Raw genomic sequence first — 19,382 nt, 5'->3', positions numbered from 1 at the left:
TTTCAGCACCCTCGACAGTGAATTCCGATCACAATATCGAGCAACCTGTTAAAAAAAAAAAGACGTTCGTACTTACCGAGAACTTCCCTCCCGGCCGTTGCCTTGGTGACGCGTCCCTCTCTTGACATCCGGCTCCACCTCCCTGGATGACGCGGCAGTCCATGTGACCGCTGCAGCCTGTGCTTGGCCTGTGATTGGCTGGAGCTGTCACTTGGACTGAATTGTCATCCCGGGAGGTCAGACTGGAGGAAGAAGCCGGGAGTTATCGGTAAGTCAGAACTTCTTTTTTTTTTACACGTTCATGTATATTGTGATCGGAAGTCACTGTCCAGGGTGCTGAAACAGTTTCACTCTTTCAGCACCCTGGACAGTGACTATCTCCTGACGTCGTGTACCGGAATTTTTTTTGCCGGGTTTGGTCAAAACGAGTTCGGCCAAACCCGGTGAAGTTCGGTTCGGTTGTCCGGGTTCGCTCATCTCAAAGACACTCCGTTTGGATGTTTGTAAACAGAAAAGCACGTGGTGCTTTTCTGTTTACATTCAAAGTTTGACAGCTCTTGCGCGAATCACGCAGTTCGCACGGAAATGCTTCCGTGTGGCATGCGTGGTTTTCACGCACCCATTGACCTCAATGGGTGCGTGATGCGCGAAAAACGCAGAAAGAACGGACATGTCGTGACTTTTTTTCAGCGGACTCACGCTGAGGAAAAATCACGGACATGTCAGCACGGCCCCATAGACAAATATAGGTCCGCGCAACGCGCGTGCAAATCACGCGCATTGCACGGACGTTTTTCACGTTCGTCTGAATAAAGCCTTAGTCTGTAAAAATGAAAATCTACTTTTTTTCTGAAAAAAAGGAATAAAGGAAAAAAAAGAACCACAACATTTATAAAGCATCTTCTCCCGATTACAGAAATACCCCATATGTGGTAATAAACTGCTGATTGGACCCACAGCAGGGCTCAGAAGGGAAGGAGCGCCATTTGAATTTTGGAGCACAGATTTTGCTGGATTGGTTTTCGGTGCCATGTCGCGTTTGCAATGCACTGGAGGGACCAAAACGCCCCAAAAGTGACCCCATTTTGGAAAAACCCTCAAGGAATTTTTTTCTAGGGGTATAGTGAGCATTTAGACCCCATGGGTCTTTTGGAGAAATTATTAGAATTAGGCCACGAAAATGAATATCAAAATTTTTTCCACTAAAATGTTGCATTTTCTCATTTTCACAGGGAGTAAAAGGAGAAAAAAAACAAGCATTTTTTATAAAACAATTTCTCCCGAGTACGGAAATACCCCACATGTGGTCATACATTTTTTTCATTAGAAATGAATTAAGCCTGAACTGAATTAAGCCAGAACTGATCCATGTTTTGCTTTCTTATTTTCGTTTTTCACTCCCCGCCTTCCAAGAGCCATAACTTTTATATTTTTCCGTCAGTAGAGTGGTGCGAGGGCTTATTTCTTGCAGGAGGAGCTGTAGCTTCTATTGACGCCATTTAAAGTGCCATAAAATGTACTGGGAAACTGAAAAAAAATTATTTGCGGGTTGAAATTGGAAAAGAATCTGATTCAATTTAGTGGGGGTTTAATTTTGATAGCTTTCGCCGTGCGATAAAAACGAAAACTTTACTTTATTCTGCGGCTCAATACAATTACGGTGATACCAAATTGATATAGTTTTTTTTTATATTTTACTACTTTTACAAAGAAAAATCTATTAGTTAAAATAAAAATAGTTTTGTTTCACCACACCCTGAGAGCCGTAACTTTTTTATTTTTCGGTTGATTGAGCGGTGGGAGGTCTTATTTTTTGTGGGACGAGCTATAGTTTTTATTGGTACCGTTTTTTGGTACATAAAAAGTGATTAAAAAGTTGTATTCATTTTTTTTTGAGAGCTAAGGGGACAAAAAAATTAAATTATTAAATGTTTTTATGGTGTTCACCGTGAAAATTACACAATGGTATATTGAAATAGTTCGGACTTTTACGGACGTAGCGATACCGCTTTTGTTCCTTTTTTTTAAAATTACTTTAGAAGAAAAATGAGAAAAGTTTTTTTTTCTTCTAACTTTGAATTTTTTTTTTCTCACTACTAATAACTTTAATTCTTCTACACGTTTTATTAGTCCCCTTAGGGAACTTGAACCAACGATCATTGAATACAATATACTGCAATACTAATGTGAGCTGGCACAATACATCAACCTCCGCACCATGACGTGCTATTAAGTCATAGTGTGCAAAGGGGTTAATGCACAGCGGATGGTTCAAAGTGAAAATTAAAATTTTCCACTGATATGAAATTTTAGTGCATAATATGTTGCGCCCAGTTTGTGCCACTGAAGACAAATACCTCATAAAACGTTAAGAGGGTTCTCCCCGGTATGGCGATGCCATATATGTGGGTGCAAACTGCCGTTTGGGCACGCTGCAGGGCTCAGAAGGGAGGGAGCTGCATTTTGCTTTTGGAGCGTAGATTTTGCTTTGTAGTAGTTCTGTTTGGGGTATTGCTGGTATTTCAGTTTATAATGTGGGGGCGTATGTAAGCTGGGCAGAGTACATCAGGGCATAATAAGGGGGTATAATCATGCGGTAAATAGATAATAATTCATAGATATGTGGCCGGTGTCACACTAATAAATGGAGCTTTTCGAACACTGCACATTTTGCATCGCCATATTCTGAAAGCCAGAACTTTTTTATTTTTTCACCACCGGAGCTGGGTGAGGGCTTATTTGTTGCGGGTCAATCTGTAGTTTTCATTGGTACCATTTTGGGATACATGCGATTTTTTTGATCACTTTTTATTCCATTTTTTTGCAATCCTGATCAAAAACCAGGAATTCTGATAATGTTTTTAAATAAATGTTTTTGCGGCGATCACCGTACGCTATAAATTACATTGTTACTTTATTCTGCGGGTCGGTACGATTACGGCGATACCACATGTATAAACGTTTTTTTATGTTTTGCAGCGTTTGCACAATAAAATCACTTATTTATAAAAAAATATATTTTCTGTGTTGCCATATTCTGAGAGTCGTAACTTTTTCATTTTTTAGTCAAAAAAGCTGTGTAAGGGCTTGTTTTTTGCGGGACGGATTTTAGTTTTTATTGGTACTATTTTTGGGTACATGTGACTTTTTGATCACTTTTTATTTATTTTGGGAGGGGTGGTGATCAAAAAATAGCGATTCTGGCGTAGTCTTTGATTTTAATTTTTTTTCGGGTGTTCATCATGCAGGAAAAATAACATTATAGTTTTATAGTTTGGTTCGTTACGAACCCGGCGATACCAAATATGTGTACTTTTTTTAACCTGTTCATTTTTTTCCTATAATAAAAGTCTTATTATAGGGAAAAAAAAGCATTTTTTGTTTATGTAACTTCTAACTTATTTTTACACTTTTTTGAAAACATTTTTATTACCCTTTTTTTTTTTTACTTTCTTTACTTGTCCCACTAGGGGACTATAGGACTTGCAGCTTTGATCGCTGCTAGAGTACATTACACTACCTACGTAGTGTAATGTATTCTAACGGTCATTGTGACGTGACAGTCACACTGACAGGAAGCCTCGGAGGACCAGCCTCCGGCTGCTCCTACTAGGCTTCTGTACATGGCAACCCGGAGGCCATTTGTGGCCTCCGATTGCCACAACAAGCATCGGCAGCCCCCACAATCACTTAGTGGGGGCTGCCGATGTGCTTCAAACCCATTAAATGGGTTTGCAATCACAATCGTTCGCCGCATTTAAGGGGTTAATTGCCGAAAGCATCGGCGATGGTCCGCTGACCGGCAAGACTGTTGACTGTTGACACAAGACTGTCTGGGACAGCTGGCAGCGTGGTCTTATCACAGAGTGACAGTTTGAAATAGTGACGAAAATGAACGTCCTGGTGCGGGAACTAATACCCGATCATGACGTTCATTTTCGTCATAGGTCGGGAAAGGGTTAAAGGACTTGTCCGGTCCCAAAAAATATTATGTAAACCGGTTTATATGTTCATTGTGACTGTGGTTTTACTTAAAGAGAACATTCCACCTCCCCATACATGTGCAGCATGTAATGGGGAGGGCTGCACAAACTCTGGGGCACTTTACATATTTTTTCCTACCTCCCTCCATTATTTAGATATTGGTGCCATTATATTTGGCGCCCGATATTTAAATAACCCTGTGAACAGTCAACGGGGCGTGTACTGTCAAGGGGGCATCTTACTATGGTTATGACACTGTCCAATAAGATATGGACAGTGTTACATCAAAAGCGTGGAGAGTGTGCGCACACGCTCTCTCACTCTTCAGCTTTGAAGATCAGTCTTCTGCCAAACTGGCAAGGGGGCGTGTCACTGCTACGGACACTGTAAAGAGCTGTGGGAGCTCTTACACTGTCCGTAGCAGAGACACGCCCCCTTGCCAGTTCGGCAGAAGACTGATCTTCAAAGCTGAAGAGTGGGAGAGCGTGCGCGCGGGTGCGCACACTCTCTCTCTCCTCGCTGTTGATGTAACACTGTCCATATCTGATTGGACAGTGTCACAGCCATAGTAACACGCCCCCTTGCCAGTACACGCCCCGTTGACTGTTTTCTTTTTTTTTTCTTATTTTCGATGGAATTGATGCGTAAATCATGCACAGGACACGGATGTGCATCCGTGTCCTGTGCGTGATTTTCACGCACCCATCGACTTCAATGGGCGATAGGTGCGTGAAAAATGCACCAATATAGGACATGCAGTGAGTTTTACGCAACGGACACGCTGCGTGAAAACTGCATGTGTGAATGGCCCCATTGAAATCAATGTGTCAGTGTGCTGTGCGTGATTTTCACGCACAGCATACGGACGAGTTTTACGCTCGTCTGAATGTGCCCTTAGGCCATGTTCACAGAGGGTGGATACGCTGCGTAACAGCACACCCGTAAGGAATTCCCCCTGAAAAACAGCTTTGGAAAACAATGGTTGAAAAAAAAAGTTTATATTTATCACGGTCTCACAGTCTTTACTCTGTTCTCGTCTAGGCCACTGTAACGTCTGTGGTCGAAGACCACGAACTCCTTCCATCCAGTCGACGCCCTACTCTCCAGAGATGTCTGCACATCCGGCCGTCCTGTACCACAGTGACCACCAGGGTGCGCTCGCGAGCTCAATTCAGCCTTGAAGGGAATGTGTCATAATATTTTTTTTTTTATCATATTGCTTTTAATATATTCTTAACATAAATGTTATTTATTTGTGTTCTCGTGTTCTACTTTTTACTTTGTTCTTACTTTTACTTCTCTATGTTGGCTGCCATTTTTTTTCATCTCTGTATGTGTCGATTAACGACACAGAGATGGAATATGGCACATACAACCCCATAGAGAATGCGAACGGGAGCCGTTCCATTCTCTGCAGCGTACGCCGTCTGTGTGGGAACGGCGCATGCGCCGCTCCCACACAGACCAAAACGAAGCTCGTTCGCAGAGCGAAATCCGGCACCGTTTTCATGTGGACCGGAAGCCGCTGCTGGACAGTAAGATGACGACTTCCGGCCGCAGCTTCCGGACATATGTTCAAAGAAGCGAAGGCACAAGGAATAGGAGCGGAGGCGGCAGCGGCGACAGTGGCGGCAGGAGCAGTTAATTTATGTTCATGTATGTGATGTGTGTATTATGTTCGTGTATGTTTGTGTTATACTGTCTGCTGAGCACTGCTCAGAAAATGACGGCACACAGTGTAGGAGGTTTGAAGATTCAAACCCCTCCTTCTCCTGGCTCTAGTGTGAGGACACTAGAGAGAGTGTGTCTACCCCAAATTTGCAGCATAAAGCAATGAGGTTGCTTTACCACATTGACCATGCTGCAATTTTGGGAACTGCTCCCTCTAGTGGCCAGCACATGGAAATGTTATAAATTATAATCTAATTTATAATATTTCCTGACTTGTGAAAAAATTAAAAAAATGTGTAATCGCTTAAATAATAATTGTTTAACTAAAAAAAATAAAAAAATTCTAATGACACATTCCCTTTAAGGAGCCAGAGTGCACACATGTGTGAGTTAAGTGCCAAATTAGCCCATGAGCACCTTGGACTATAAGTAGGGCCCAGCCCCTTCCTGCCTTGCCTGAGCTTTGTTCTCGTAACCTTAGTTTGTCTCTGCAAATGGTCCCCTAGTGTCTTCCAGTTCCCAGTGTTTCCCGTTTCTGCTACCTTTATCCTGTATCCCGTGCTATCCTGGTCAAGTGCCGCATCGAGTTGGAGTTGTTCTGCGCCATATACCACGCCTGTCCTGTTACACCACGCCTGCTGGCAAAGTCCCTTCCGATCCTGCCTTGACACTGTCCGAAGCTACCTCAGGTCAGGGGCGTAGCTAGGGGGGGCAGGCGGGGCATGTGCCTTGGGCGCAACTAAGAGAGAAGGCGGGGGGGGGGGGGGGGCGCTGGGCCAGGTGCACATACCACGTGTCAGGTTGAGCTGCTGGCTTCAGGCGGCAGCTTTCAGCATTGTGTGGGGGCAGCAAACGAGAGGCCACCACACAGATGCTGTAAACATTGGACCAGTGTGCTGGTTAAAACCTCTCGTTACGCAGGACTTGTTTCTCCACCCTGCAGGTCCCTTCTCTGCTCCAGCTGTTCTATCATTAGCTGTCAGCAGTCGGGAACGAGCAGGAGAGAGGGGGAGGAAGTCTGCAGGGACAGTACAGGCAGAGAGCAGGTCACAGAAGTCCACATAAGGCTCTCCTCATATCGGACCTAAGCAGTGATAACAGCTGGAAGCTAATAACAGAGCCTGGTGTGCACTCTTCCTGACCTCTAGGGGCAGCACTGGAGGCTCTCTTCCCCTCCTCCTCCTGACCACTGAACTCCAGGCAACCATCACTGCTGACCTATTAAGAGGCTCCAAGTTGTTGACCAGACTGCATGTGAAAAGTCCAGCTACCTACAAAAGGTAAGTGTAATTGTGTGTGTGTATTCTATCTATCTATCTATCTATCTATCTATCTATCTATCTATCTATCCATCTATCCATCTATCCATCCATCCATCCATCCATCCATCCATCCATCCATCCATCCATCCATCCATCCATCTAGAAGTAAAAAAATGCGCAGCAACTCCAATGGTAAGGGTGAAAAAGGTGGGTACTTTTATTGCCCGTGCAACGTTTCAGCTCCGTTCACTGGAGCCTTTCTCAAGCAAATGACAGTGTAGGATCACACAATATAACAGGAGGCTAATCAAGCAGTGATATGGAGATCCTTTCGTTACAAAACATCAGTGTAAATAAAAAGGCCCAATTAATGTCAAATCACATTTCTGATAATAAAAGTGAAAAACTGACAGGCAAGTTAAAGTGTATGTTCACAAATGGCAGAAGTCTAGCAAGCAAAATGGGGGAGCTGGAGGCCTTGATACTGGAAGAAAATATAGATATAGTTGGTGTTGCTGAAACATGGCTGGACTCTTCACATGACTGGGCTGTAAGGGTATGTGCACACACACTAATTACGTCCGTAATTTACGGACGTATTTCGGCCGCAAGTTCCGGACCGAACTCAGTGCAGGGAGCCGGGCTCCTAGCATCATAGTTATGTACGATGCTAGGAGTCCCTGCCTCTCCGTGGAACTACTGTCCCGTACTGAAAACATGATTACAGTACGGGTCAGTTGTCCTGCAGCGAGGCAGGGACTCCTAGCATCGTACATAAGTATGATGCTAGGAGCCCGGCTCCCTGCACTGTGTTCGGTCCGGTACTTGCGGCCGAAATACGTCCGTCAAATACGGACGTAATTAGTGTGTGTGCACATACCCTGAATCTACAGGGTTTTACACTTTTTCGGAAAGACAGGACAAATAGGAAAGGTGGTGGTGTATGTCTGTATGTGAGAAATGATATGAAGGCGAGTCTGAAAGAGACAATAGTGGGTGAATACTGTGAGGAGGTTGAAACCTTGTGGGTGGAACTAGAAAGGGAGGTAAACACTGAAAAAATTACTTTTGGTGTAATCTATAGACCCCCCAATATAACTGAGGAGATGGAAGTTCAGCTATATAAACAGATGGAGCGGGCTGCACAGGCGGGTACTGTAGTGATAATGGGAGATTTTAATTTCCGGGATATTAATTGGTGTCATGGTTCAGCTTCAACTGCAAAGGGTAGAGATTTCCTCAACCTGTTGCAGGAAAATTTTATGGGCCAGTTTGTGCAAGACCCGACTAGAGGTGAAGCTCTGTTGGATCTGGTCATTTCTAATAATGCAGATCTTGTTGGGAATGTCAATGTTCGTGAAAACCTCGGTAACAGTGATCATAATATAGTTACATTTTACCTATACTGTAAAAAACAAACGCAGGCTGGGAGGGCAAAAACATTTAATTTTAAGAAAGCCAATTTCCCCAGGATGAGGGCTGCAATTCAGGATATGGACTGGGAAGAACTAATGTCAAATCTACTTTGAGTTATTATAGTGCAAAATTTATTCCTATAGGTAACAAGTATAAACGACTCAAATTAAACCCCACATGGCTTACACCTTCTGTGAAAGGGGCAATACACGACAAAAAAAGGGCATTTAAAAAATACAAATCTGAGGGTACATCTGCAGCCTTTGTAAAATATAAAGAGCTTAATAAAATCTGTAAAAATGTAATAAAATTAGCAAAAATACAAAATGAAAGGCAGGTGGCCAAGGATAGTAAAACAAATCCCCAAAAATTCTTCAAGTATATAAATGCTAAAAAGCCAAGGTCTGAACATGTAGGACCCCTAGATAATGGTAATGGAGAGTTGATCACAGGGGATCAAGAGAAGGCAGAGTTACTAAATGGGTTCTTTAGCTCTGTATATACAACAGAAGAAAGAGCAGCTGATGTAGCCGGTGCCAGTGCTGTTAATATATCAGTTGATATACTGAATTGGATGAATGTAGATATGGTCCAAGTTAAATTAAATAAAATACATGTGCACAAGGCCCCGGGACCAGATGGGTCACACCCTAGAATTCTTAAAGAGCTTAGTTCAGTTATTTCTGTCCCCCTTTTCATAATATTCAGAGAATCTCTAGTGACTGGTATAGTGCCAAGGGACTGGCGCAGCGCAAATGTGGTGCCTATTTTCAAAAAGGGCTCTAGGTCTTCCCCGGGTAATTATAGACCAGTAAGCTTAACATCCATCGTGGGGAAAATGTTTGAGGGGCTATTGAGGGACTATATACAGGATTATGTGACAATAAATAGCATTATAAGTGACAGCCAGCACGGTTTTACTAAGGACAGAAGTTGTCAAACTAACCTAATCTGTTTTTATGAAGAGGTGAGCAGAAGTCTAGACAGAGGGGGCCGCTGTGGATTTAGTGTTTTTGGACTTTGCAAAGGCATTTGACACTGTCCCCCATAGACGCCTAATGGGTAAATTAAGGACTATAGGTTTAGAAAATATAGTGGGTAATTGGATTGAGAATTGGCTCAAGGACCGTATCCAGAGAGTTGTGGTCAATGATTCCTACTCTGAATGGTCCCCGGTAATAAGTGGTGTACCCCAGGGTTCAGTGCTGGGACCACTATTATTCAACTTATTTATTAATGATATAGAAGTTGGGATTAATAGCACTATTTCTATTTTTGCAGATGACACCAAGCTATGTAATATAGTTCAGTCTATGGAAGATGTTCATGAATTGCAGGCAGATTTAAACAAACTAAGTGTTTGGGCGTCCACTTGGCAGATGAAGTTTAATGTAGATAAATGTAAAGTTATGCATCTGGGTACCAATAATCTGCATGCATCATATGTCCTAGGGGGAGCTACACTGGCGGATTCACTTGTTGAGAAGGATCTGGGTGTTCTTGTAAATCATAAACTAAATAACTGCTTGCAATGTCAAACAGCTGCTTCTAAGGCCAGCAAGATATTGTCGTGTATTAAAAGAGGCATGGACTCGCGGGACAGGGATGTAATATTACCACCTTACAAAGCATTAGTGAGGCCTCATCTAGAATATGCAGTTCAGTTCTGGGCTCCAGTTCATAGAAAGGATGCCCTGGAGTTGGAAAAAATACAAAGAAGAGCAACAAAGCTAATAAGGGGCGTGGAGAATCTAAGTTATGAGGAAAGATTAAAATAATAAAACCTATTTAGCCTTGAAAAAAGACAACTTAAGGGGGGACATGATTAATTTATATAAATATATTAATGGCACATACAAAAAATATGGTGAAATCCTGTTCCATGTAAAACCCCCTCAAAAACAAGGGGGCACTCCCTCCGTCTGGAGAAAAAAAGGTTCAACCTGCAGAGGCGACAAGGCTTCTTTATCGTGAGAACTGTGAATCTATGGAATAGCCTACCGCAGGAGCCGTCACAGCAGGGACAGTAGATGGCTTTATAAAAGGGTTAGATCATTTCCTAGAACAAAAAAATATAAGCTCTTATGTGTAGAAATTTCTACCTTCCCTTTTCCCGTCCCTTGGTTGAACTTGATGGACATGTGTATTTTTTCAGCCGTACTAACTATGTAACTATGTAACGCCAGGCCGCATGTTGCTCATGCTACTGTGAGCAGCCTGTGTGACCTAAATGTGCTACCATGGCCTGCAGCATCTCCGGACGTGTCGCCCATCGAGCACATCTGGGACGTCATTGGTCGGCAATTGGAAAGGGAGCTGCCAGCAGCCAATTTGAATGATTTGCGTGCCCAAGTGCATTCAGCGTGGCATAACATTCCTTAGACAGCGATTAATACCCTCATTGATAGAATGCCAAGGCATGTAAGTGCGTGTAGTTCTGTGCATGGTGCTCATACTCTATACTGAATAAATCAAGATGTTTGGAATATTTTGTTTCCATTTCTTTTATCATTTGCATATCATTAACATCTCTATCAAACCTGTGATTTCCACTATTCCAAAACTTTTCCTTCATGGTGTTTCAATTTCAATGTTAAGAAGTGTATAAGAGGGGTAGAAAAAATAAAAAGCCTGGAAAACCCCTTTCATTTTAATACAAGATCACTAATATTATCCAAGAATTCTGACAATAAAAAGGGTTAATTTGATCCTTAAGCATTCTGCCTACAATTATTGGAAGTTCTGAAGGAATTCCAATATAATCTGTGTTATGCAGCTTCTTCTATCTTCATTCTTCTAAACCATTGAGGTATTGTATGCCGGCAATGTCCTTCGGGGCTTGGCACACAATAAAACGCAGGGGCTGATCAGGAATCGGATTAAAATCTCTATCCTCCTATCTCTGTATTGCAGCTGTGAACTGGGAAACCTTCTCCAATAGGCAATTGTCTTGTGGTGTAATAGTCAGACTTGCTGCATCCGGTCCTTGTAATCTCTTATCTTTATTTCCTGAAAAATGCACTTCTTACAGTTTTATGACAGAAGAAGGAAAAAAAAAAGAATGATTTTGCAGTAAAGCTACACAGAGGTGGGATTCACGAAACATGGTGTATTTAATATGGATGGCTCTTATCTTTTTCTACAATCTCAGTCCATGTCTACATATTCAGTCTTTCAGTCACCGTAAACCGGTATTTGAATAATTGGAAGATGACGGAACGGTGATTGTTCTTTTGTTTTCATATGCACTGAATCAGCTAAAGCAAAAATAACTTGGAGAATAAACACTTTCCGTCGTGCCATCTTCTAGCTTTCATTACATAGGCAAATACTGACATTTAAAATGCTTGAACGGATTTCTGTCTATAAAGGACAATAACTTCCACTTAGAGGTTATTTGCTTATTAAAAAACAGCATGTATTAACCCTAAGGGCCTCTTGCTCAATTCATGTCTTCTCAGGTACAAGTTTAATGGCTACACGGCATACACTCCAGCTTTTACAATGGAGTTTAACCCCTTAAGGACATGACTACTTTTGGCATTCAGAATGCAGTGGATTTGCCTCACCACATTAAGGCTATGTTCAGCCATGGCGATTTTTTTACAGATTTTGGCGCAGATTTTGAAGTACAAAACCAAAGCCAGAAGTGGTTTAAAAGGAATGGTAAATATAAAGGAAGAATTTATACTGCTCCTTCCTCCTGGATCGACTTCTGGCTTTGGCTCAAAAAGCTGCAACAAAGTCTGCAACAAATTGCAATGTGTAAACATAGCCTCTGAGAGCCATAACTTTTTATCGATGTAGGTGTGCATTTATGGTGCAGAGTGGGGAGATGTTAAATAACGTAATGAAAAACTCACGAGTGTGAACCTACCCTGAGCTATGTGCAGGACTCTGGATAATGGCACACCATGTTCCTGCAGCTCTGTAGTACAAAGATGTAGGGACTCTGTGTGCCTCCATTTGGGACTCTGTGCGGTGCCGTACTACAGAGATATTCTCAAATAGAAGCAATAGTTCTAGGGGATAAAAATTCTGTGTTACGCATTCAATGGAGCATGCCAATTTTTCTTTTCTGTTGGATTCATACAGAATCAGATGAAATAAAACCTCTGTATGCCTCTGTGTATAATCGGAGGCATACAGAGGCACAGTAAGTCCCTTACAGTAATAGGTGCCCTGAGATCTTCTATAAAGATGAAAACCACTATCTACGCACATGCGACAACTATATTTGAATTAACTCCTTACAATCTGGTGCACTCCATATTTGCTTTCAGTATAGACACATCTCTGAGAACTGCACCATTTCCATTGCCAAATTCATAGCAGCAAACCAATTTTCCATTGTGGCTTTTCTGAAACTATTGTAAATAAGTCTGCTTCATTTATAAGAAATGATTTATGAACCTGTTTACACACAAAGCCCAAGTACGAGGGTTAACCATAAATGTAGTTGGTGGCCAGAGGGCAAGTTTAGCGAGAAAATCTGCGAGACAGAGCTCAACTAACACTACCATCAATAACGCTGACAGAAGCTCTGTCACTATGCTGGAAGTCACAGCTTCAGTAATAAAGTACTGCAGGCCACAGGCTCTTAGTGAACTCAAGCGTCTAATTCCTTGCACAGTTGTAATGATTGTAGCCTGAAAAGTACTTTTCCACTCTGAAATAAACCTTTCCAGCAACTGAAAAAGGTCAAGCTCGAATAGGATTCTGACAGTTATAGTAGTCTCTCAATTTATTCTTGTTCCTATCCACTCAATGTCCAAGATATTTAGTGGTGTTTCATTCAGGTAAATTGACTGAAAAGGGTTTTCCCATCCGATAAATTGTTAAGATGTCATCACTTTTTGATCAAAAGGGGTGTCGACTGCTGGGACCTCCACGATTCTGATAAATCAAGGGGTCGCAGCACTGCGCCATTTCAGTGTTTTCTCCTACACCGTGGCGCTCCAGGCCACCCACTGTGCCGGGAAATTCAGCATAGCTTCATGCACTTGAATTGAGCTGTGTTGCAGTTCACTGCACAACAGGTGGTCGGGAGCACCGCGGTGCAGGGAAAAACAGTGAAGGGACCGCAGTGCTAAACTAGCACGGCAGCCCCTTCATCCTCAGGATTTGTGGTGGTACTGCCTGTTGGACCCCTACCGATCAGAAAGTGATGTCATATCTTAGCAATATGCCATCACTTCATGGAATGGGAAAACCCCTTTAAAGTGTACCTATTGTTACAGATAAAATTCACAATCACTTGTTATACAGTTGTGTATTACTTGTCGTGCAGTCAGAAATGCTTGGTCTAGCCTGTATATTTTGGGGCTTTTCTGTCCCTTCTGCATCATTTCAGTAGATTTTTCATTTTCTCTCTATAACTGTTCTGAGTGAGAGGTTCTTCATGGTGTGGCGCTGTGTGTTCTTACCAATCAGATGTATGTACTCTGCTGCCTCCCCTCCTATAAACAGGCTTAGGCACAGACACTGCAGTATCACCCCCTTCCTCCCTCTCCTCTAATCTGCATTTTCAGTTACTGAGGTACTGAAGACATATTTTTTAGCGATTGAGGAGGTTTTGATAATTTACAGATAGGTAAAGGGGGAATACAGATTGTGTCACTTTCCACGATAAGAAGTATCACAAAGTTTCATACATTCACATGTACTACTGATTAATGACAAAAACAGTACATTTATATTAGAGTACAAAATGTACTTTCCAAGTGGATTCTCTATATTAACCACCTTTCTAAAGTTTACAAGAGTTCTTATCATCTGTACAAGCTAAAATGTATCATTACCAATACTGATTTATTTCTGGTTGTACAATTCAGTAAATATGTAACCTAGCCTAAAAATTCTAGACTGTTCATGTCTTTGACAGTGGGCAAAGTTAGAAAATCAGCAAGGGATCAAATACTTATTTCCTTCACTGTATATATATATATATGTATATATATATATGTATATATATATATATAAAATGAGTAGTGCCAGTAGGTTGACCTGCAAAATCTAGGACTATGCTCACAAGGCTAAAGTGGCATTTTAGTTTACACATTGGCACAGTATGAATATGGCCCCTATTCTGCATGTCTACTTTCTTTACAGTCCTTAGTGGGCAAGTTGGTTGTTATGTGGGTGACTAAGAGTCTGGCAAAGATGTTTGTTCCATCCTCCTACCCGTTTGGTGCTCAGCAAATTTAAGAATATTTAAGGCAACTATTTTGAGGTGGCCTGTAAGTATTCCTACGGGTTTTTTTTTACTATAGTTAATATAGTTAAAAATGTTGTTAACCAACATTTGGCCCTTCAGGTCCTTTCTATATAGCTAACTAGCAGTTGACAGCTGGGGCACCAGGGATGTCATGACGTTGTTGAATCCTTGGTAAATGTAGCTATCTGAATTTTTTCAGTAGTCATGTTGATGCAGTCGCCATGGACAAGGAGCCTCAGAGTTTATTTCTCATACTACACTAGTTTGGGTATAATACCATTAGATAATCTATCTTGCAGTATTGTGTTCTACATACTGTACTATTGCATGCATAGTTAGGTTGATGTAAATAGCAGACTATACATTGTATTTCATATTTACAACATGTCATATTATATTTTATTAAAATAAGGGATTACGTTTCTACAATTGCAATTTGCCAATCTGCAAATTTATTTCAGAGATCTTTAATGAATGTAAATTATAATTTACGGTTATTTAGTATTGTCAACAATAACATTCTAGGTAGGATTGCAATGTAATCTAGATTAAGATTGGTATTTTGTAACAATTGCAGAGTAAAATCTAGAATGACATCAAGCAATAAAAATAACCATGGTGGATACCAGAGAAGTTACCAAAGTTTTTTTGTTTCTAGGACCATTGCATTGCATATAACCCAGTATTGTTTGTTGTAAAATGTAATAGTCGCTGAGACAGCTCAGAACAGTCCATTCTTTCAATGCAGTTCAATCTGTATATGCAGCATAGAACCTGCAAGTTTCATCAACTTTCACATTCAGTGTTCTCATGTCTTTCTTTTTTTTGGATCTGATGAACTGTGTGATTCAAGTGTCCTCTTTCCAATTTCTCCTATAGGAAGAGTCTGAGGTGGTTGGTAACCATCTTCTTGTGGATCCAAGGGATACTTGGACAGTAGTATATAGATGGAAGGGCAATTTTTGTAAACAGTGAAACATGGAACTGGGTTCTTAATGACTGGTCCTTTCTGCTCCCACACTTCCTGCAAGGTTTTGTACTGTATTTTGGTAATTTGGTGTAGACCACCTACTTGCCTCTTCAGTATTTCTGCACAGGTAATGGCTTTAGTAACAGCCCGACCATAGGCTCCAAAGATTATCTGTACAGTTCCCTCTGACTCCATATAAGATAATGCATATCCAACTAAATTACGGATTTTACTGCCCTCTTTTACTTTCATGTGTGCCACATGTGGATGGAGGTCCTTGAATGGTAGAGATTTCCCTTCATCTTCAACCATAATTCGCACCCGGTGTAAGTTTTCCATTCTAAACAAAGTGACAGGATACATTCTATAAATCATTCCTGGACACAGAAATAATTTGCTTTAAAACAAAGAGGTCACCTTTTTACTAAATAGCTACCTCAGCTGGAGGATGAATGACAGCTGATAAGAAAGCTCAGTGGGAATGTGAACCTTTATCTACGAATGACAACACATGAATGCTAACCATTTTAGGCAGATATATGCATCATGTTCGAATAGACAACACAACACATGTCCAGCCAAGTAAAAGATGACTATTAAGAACATGCACAAATGCAAAACCAAGACAAGTGGATGTTGTATAGTACTAATAATAATGATCATAATAACTATCAAGAGCATGCACATGCAGAACTAAGACAAAGGGATATTATATAGTGATAATAATAATGATCATAATAACTATCAAGAGCATGCACATGCAACACTAAGACAAAGGGATATTATATAGTGATAATTTTAATAATGATTCGAGCGGAAATAAGATGAATAAATGGATTTCCATAACCACCACTTATATTTCTATATTCAGTGTTTAACTTTGACATGCCCTATTTCTACATGGATTCATGAAAAAATATGAATATGATGCAGGTTCATCTTCAAAACAAAATGTGTTCTTGTGGTGTGTTTGTTATTACCAGATTAAATTACTTCTAGACCATCAATATATAGGAAGTTATTTATGGTATATTTCTATATGATTGGTGGCTGAGTGGTTAATACTGTCACTATGCAGCACTGGGGTTCTGGGTTGGAATCTGACGAGGGCAACAGCTTCATGGAGTGCCCGTGTTTGCATGGGTTTTCTCTAGTTTCTTCTTCCGCTCCAAAAATATACTGATTTGGCTTCCTATGAAATTGACACTAGTGTGTGTATGGTAGCTTTTCTTGTGTCCCACCGGGGAAATGTACTGATGTGAGTGCATTCTCTGTACAGCACTGCAGAATATCTACAATGGATGATTAATAATAAAATAAGAACTTACTCTGCTCTTTTGGCTCCTTACGTTCCTCAGAAAAGATCTCCTAAAATGCCTCTTTCTGTGAATTTCTGGCTGACAGGAGAATGTGGAGGGATAAACGACTTTTCAGAAAGTTGCCTGGAGCTGTTCGAGTATTCAGAGCATTTTAGCCCTTTAGTTTCTTAACTTCTGTTTTTCCTTAATGACTTCTCTGTGCATCCCCTTACCATTTTCTATTGTCTAGCCCCTACTGAGCTGAGGGATTTGTGGTCTTTCTACTATCCTCTAGCATTATCAGCAAATGGGAGGTGTTGAGCTCCTGTCACTTCTCCCTCTGTGCTCCTCGCTCTGTGAACCACACTGCTGTGTCTGGTGCACTTAGTGAGACCCTCCTCCCTCTTCTTTCCTATACTGTTCTCTACAATAGTAGCCGTGAGGGGAAGAAACATCAGGGCTGTTACTTCAATTCAACCACTTTGCTAGTGGAATGGAAGAGCATCGAGATTATTATCTTTAATTATACCCCTAGTAAGCTTAGCCAAGCTGTATAATCATCTTGTCTAAGTTGCATTTTCACTCTCTTACCTTCTTTTCAACATCGCTGCTTGCCTATTTTATATTCTCAAACCTGCCTGTTCTTAAATCCGCTCTTCCATCTAATAGCTAAATGACTCTCCTCTAAAGCTTCCTTCGACATAAATAAATATATATATATATATATATATATATATGACTTTCATCACTTTCTTGCCCATATCGCCCACTGTTCTATTCCTTCTATATAATGTATTTTCTCTTTCTTATTTCTATTTTCATTATAGTAAACATAAAACTTTATATTTGTAGCTTAACACTTACATGTTATTTCTGACAGATTACTGGAGACGTATTTGTTATTATTTTTCTGCCTAGCTAGGGCTCATTCGCATATCCCTAATACTCCGGCTAAGTCCCCTTGATCAGTTGTTTTCAATTGGAATCAGTTGTGCCCTCTTTTACCAAAAAAGTGTCAGGTATCAAAACCACCCAGTCAGCCTGAAAGAAACATTGCATGCTATATTCCTATCAGGTGGGCCATTAGGCCATTGGTTTTAATCTCCTGCTGGACAGGAACGATGGGTACCACACAACGTTTTGTTGTGAAAATCCCTACCAAGGCGTAGGGAAATTATCCCCCACCTTAAATATATATGAATGTGCTCTTACTGGAAAGTAATATTGCTACCACTGCAGGTTGCATGAGGGTGCATGAGAGAAGTTGAAGACAAAAAGAGCAAGAAATGCAGAGGGTCTTTGATAGGGATTTAATAAGGGCCATTTTTTATTTTACTCAATCTCACATTTAAATTCTATATAAACCTTTGTATACTTTTTTATGAAATGTATGTGTTTATATAAATTTTTAAAATGTACATTTATTAAAAATGTTATTTATTTTTCGCACTGCAGCTTCTATGTATGCTCTATACACAGAAGCTGCACACCGCCGCTGTAAGATGAATCCGTCAGCCTGCTGGACTGGCAGCTCGGCTGATAGTGGCTCCTGTGTCCTTGAAGTTAAATGTGATCGGTATTAGGGTGATCCTGTGTGTTAGAGGCACATATGAGCTGCTGATGAATACCTATACGAGTATAGACCATTGGCATACGCCAAACAATAATGCGTCCACACAAATCATAAAGCAAATATCAATACCTATACCAGACTGTGAAGACTACTAGTATATCCAGAAAATGAAACACATATAGCACAAGTCATGTACCATGACAATATAAAATAAACTTTATTGAAATATACATAACATATTGGCCATCAAAATATAAAAACAATATAGCACACAGTTAAAAAGGAGAGTATGGAGGAGCTGCATGAATAATCCAATATATATGCTACCATACTATAAACATCCTGTGATGTGGTAACAAATGCAGATATCTATAGAAAAGATGATCATATAGATCAAGTATTTGGACAACAGAAGCACATAAATATATTTAGCACCTGACAGAAGAGCACACAATTGTGCATGCATATAAAAGTATACAGCTAGAGCTCCAAGTTGCACCCAAAACAAAGACCATGCTTTATAAATAAAGGATATTGCACAAACCCATGGACTGCATGATAGGAAGCACGCAGGAACACTCCACACTGACCGCCCCCGACGCACGTTTCGCCGTCAGCTTTCTCAAGGGGTACTGACTGATGGGATAGTGGTTGTTTTAAATATAAAATGCAGAGGGAGGGGACTACACGAATAGCCAAACACTAAGCAGTGTTCACAGCATATGGAGATCTGCAATCACAGATCAAATTACACCTACCATGCTGCAGGCACCATTAGGCTATGTTCACACAGGGCACTTTGCAGGAGGAACATCCGCCTCAAAATTCTGTTTGGAAGTCCGAGGCAGATATTCCTCTCCCTGCACGCCGATTTACGCTGCAATTCTCGCGCCGCTCTGCGCCCATTGAGCGCCGCGGGCAAAAAACAGCGCGAGACACGCTTTCTCCTGCCTCCCATTGAAGTCAATGGGAGGTCAGAGGCGGAAGCGCC

The 19,382-nt window shown here is 41.0% G+C and overlaps 1 protein-coding gene across 3 annotated transcripts in view; it reads right to left on the bottom strand.

Moving 5' to 3' along the window:
* Positions 1-14,331: 14,331 nt before the first annotated feature.
* RPP25 (ribonuclease P/MRP subunit p25) overlaps positions 14,332-19,382 on the bottom strand; it is a 99,045-nt gene continuing 93,994 nt past the window's right edge. For 2 of the 3 annotated variants that reach the window (XM_075857794.1, XM_075857795.1), the window contains one exon: positions 14,332-15,860. In XM_075857794.1, coding sequence (XP_075713909.1) covers positions 15,359-15,859 — 501 coding nt within the window. In that variant the 5' untranslated portion in view covers position 15,860 and the 3' untranslated portion in view covers positions 14,332-15,358. Of the gene's footprint in view, positions 15,861-16,848; positions 17,219-19,382 lie in introns of those variants that run through there. The other variant, XM_075857796.1, reaches the window with a different exon arrangement.

Source organism: Rhinoderma darwinii, chromosome 3, assembly GCF_050947455.1.
Source record: "Rhinoderma darwinii isolate aRhiDar2 chromosome 3, aRhiDar2.hap1, whole genome shotgun sequence".
NCBI classification, from domain to species: Eukaryota; Metazoa; Chordata; class Amphibia; order Anura; family Rhinodermatidae; genus Rhinoderma; species Rhinoderma darwinii.
Note: the sequence above shows the minus strand (reverse complement) of the source record. Positions and strands in the feature narration are given on the sequence as shown.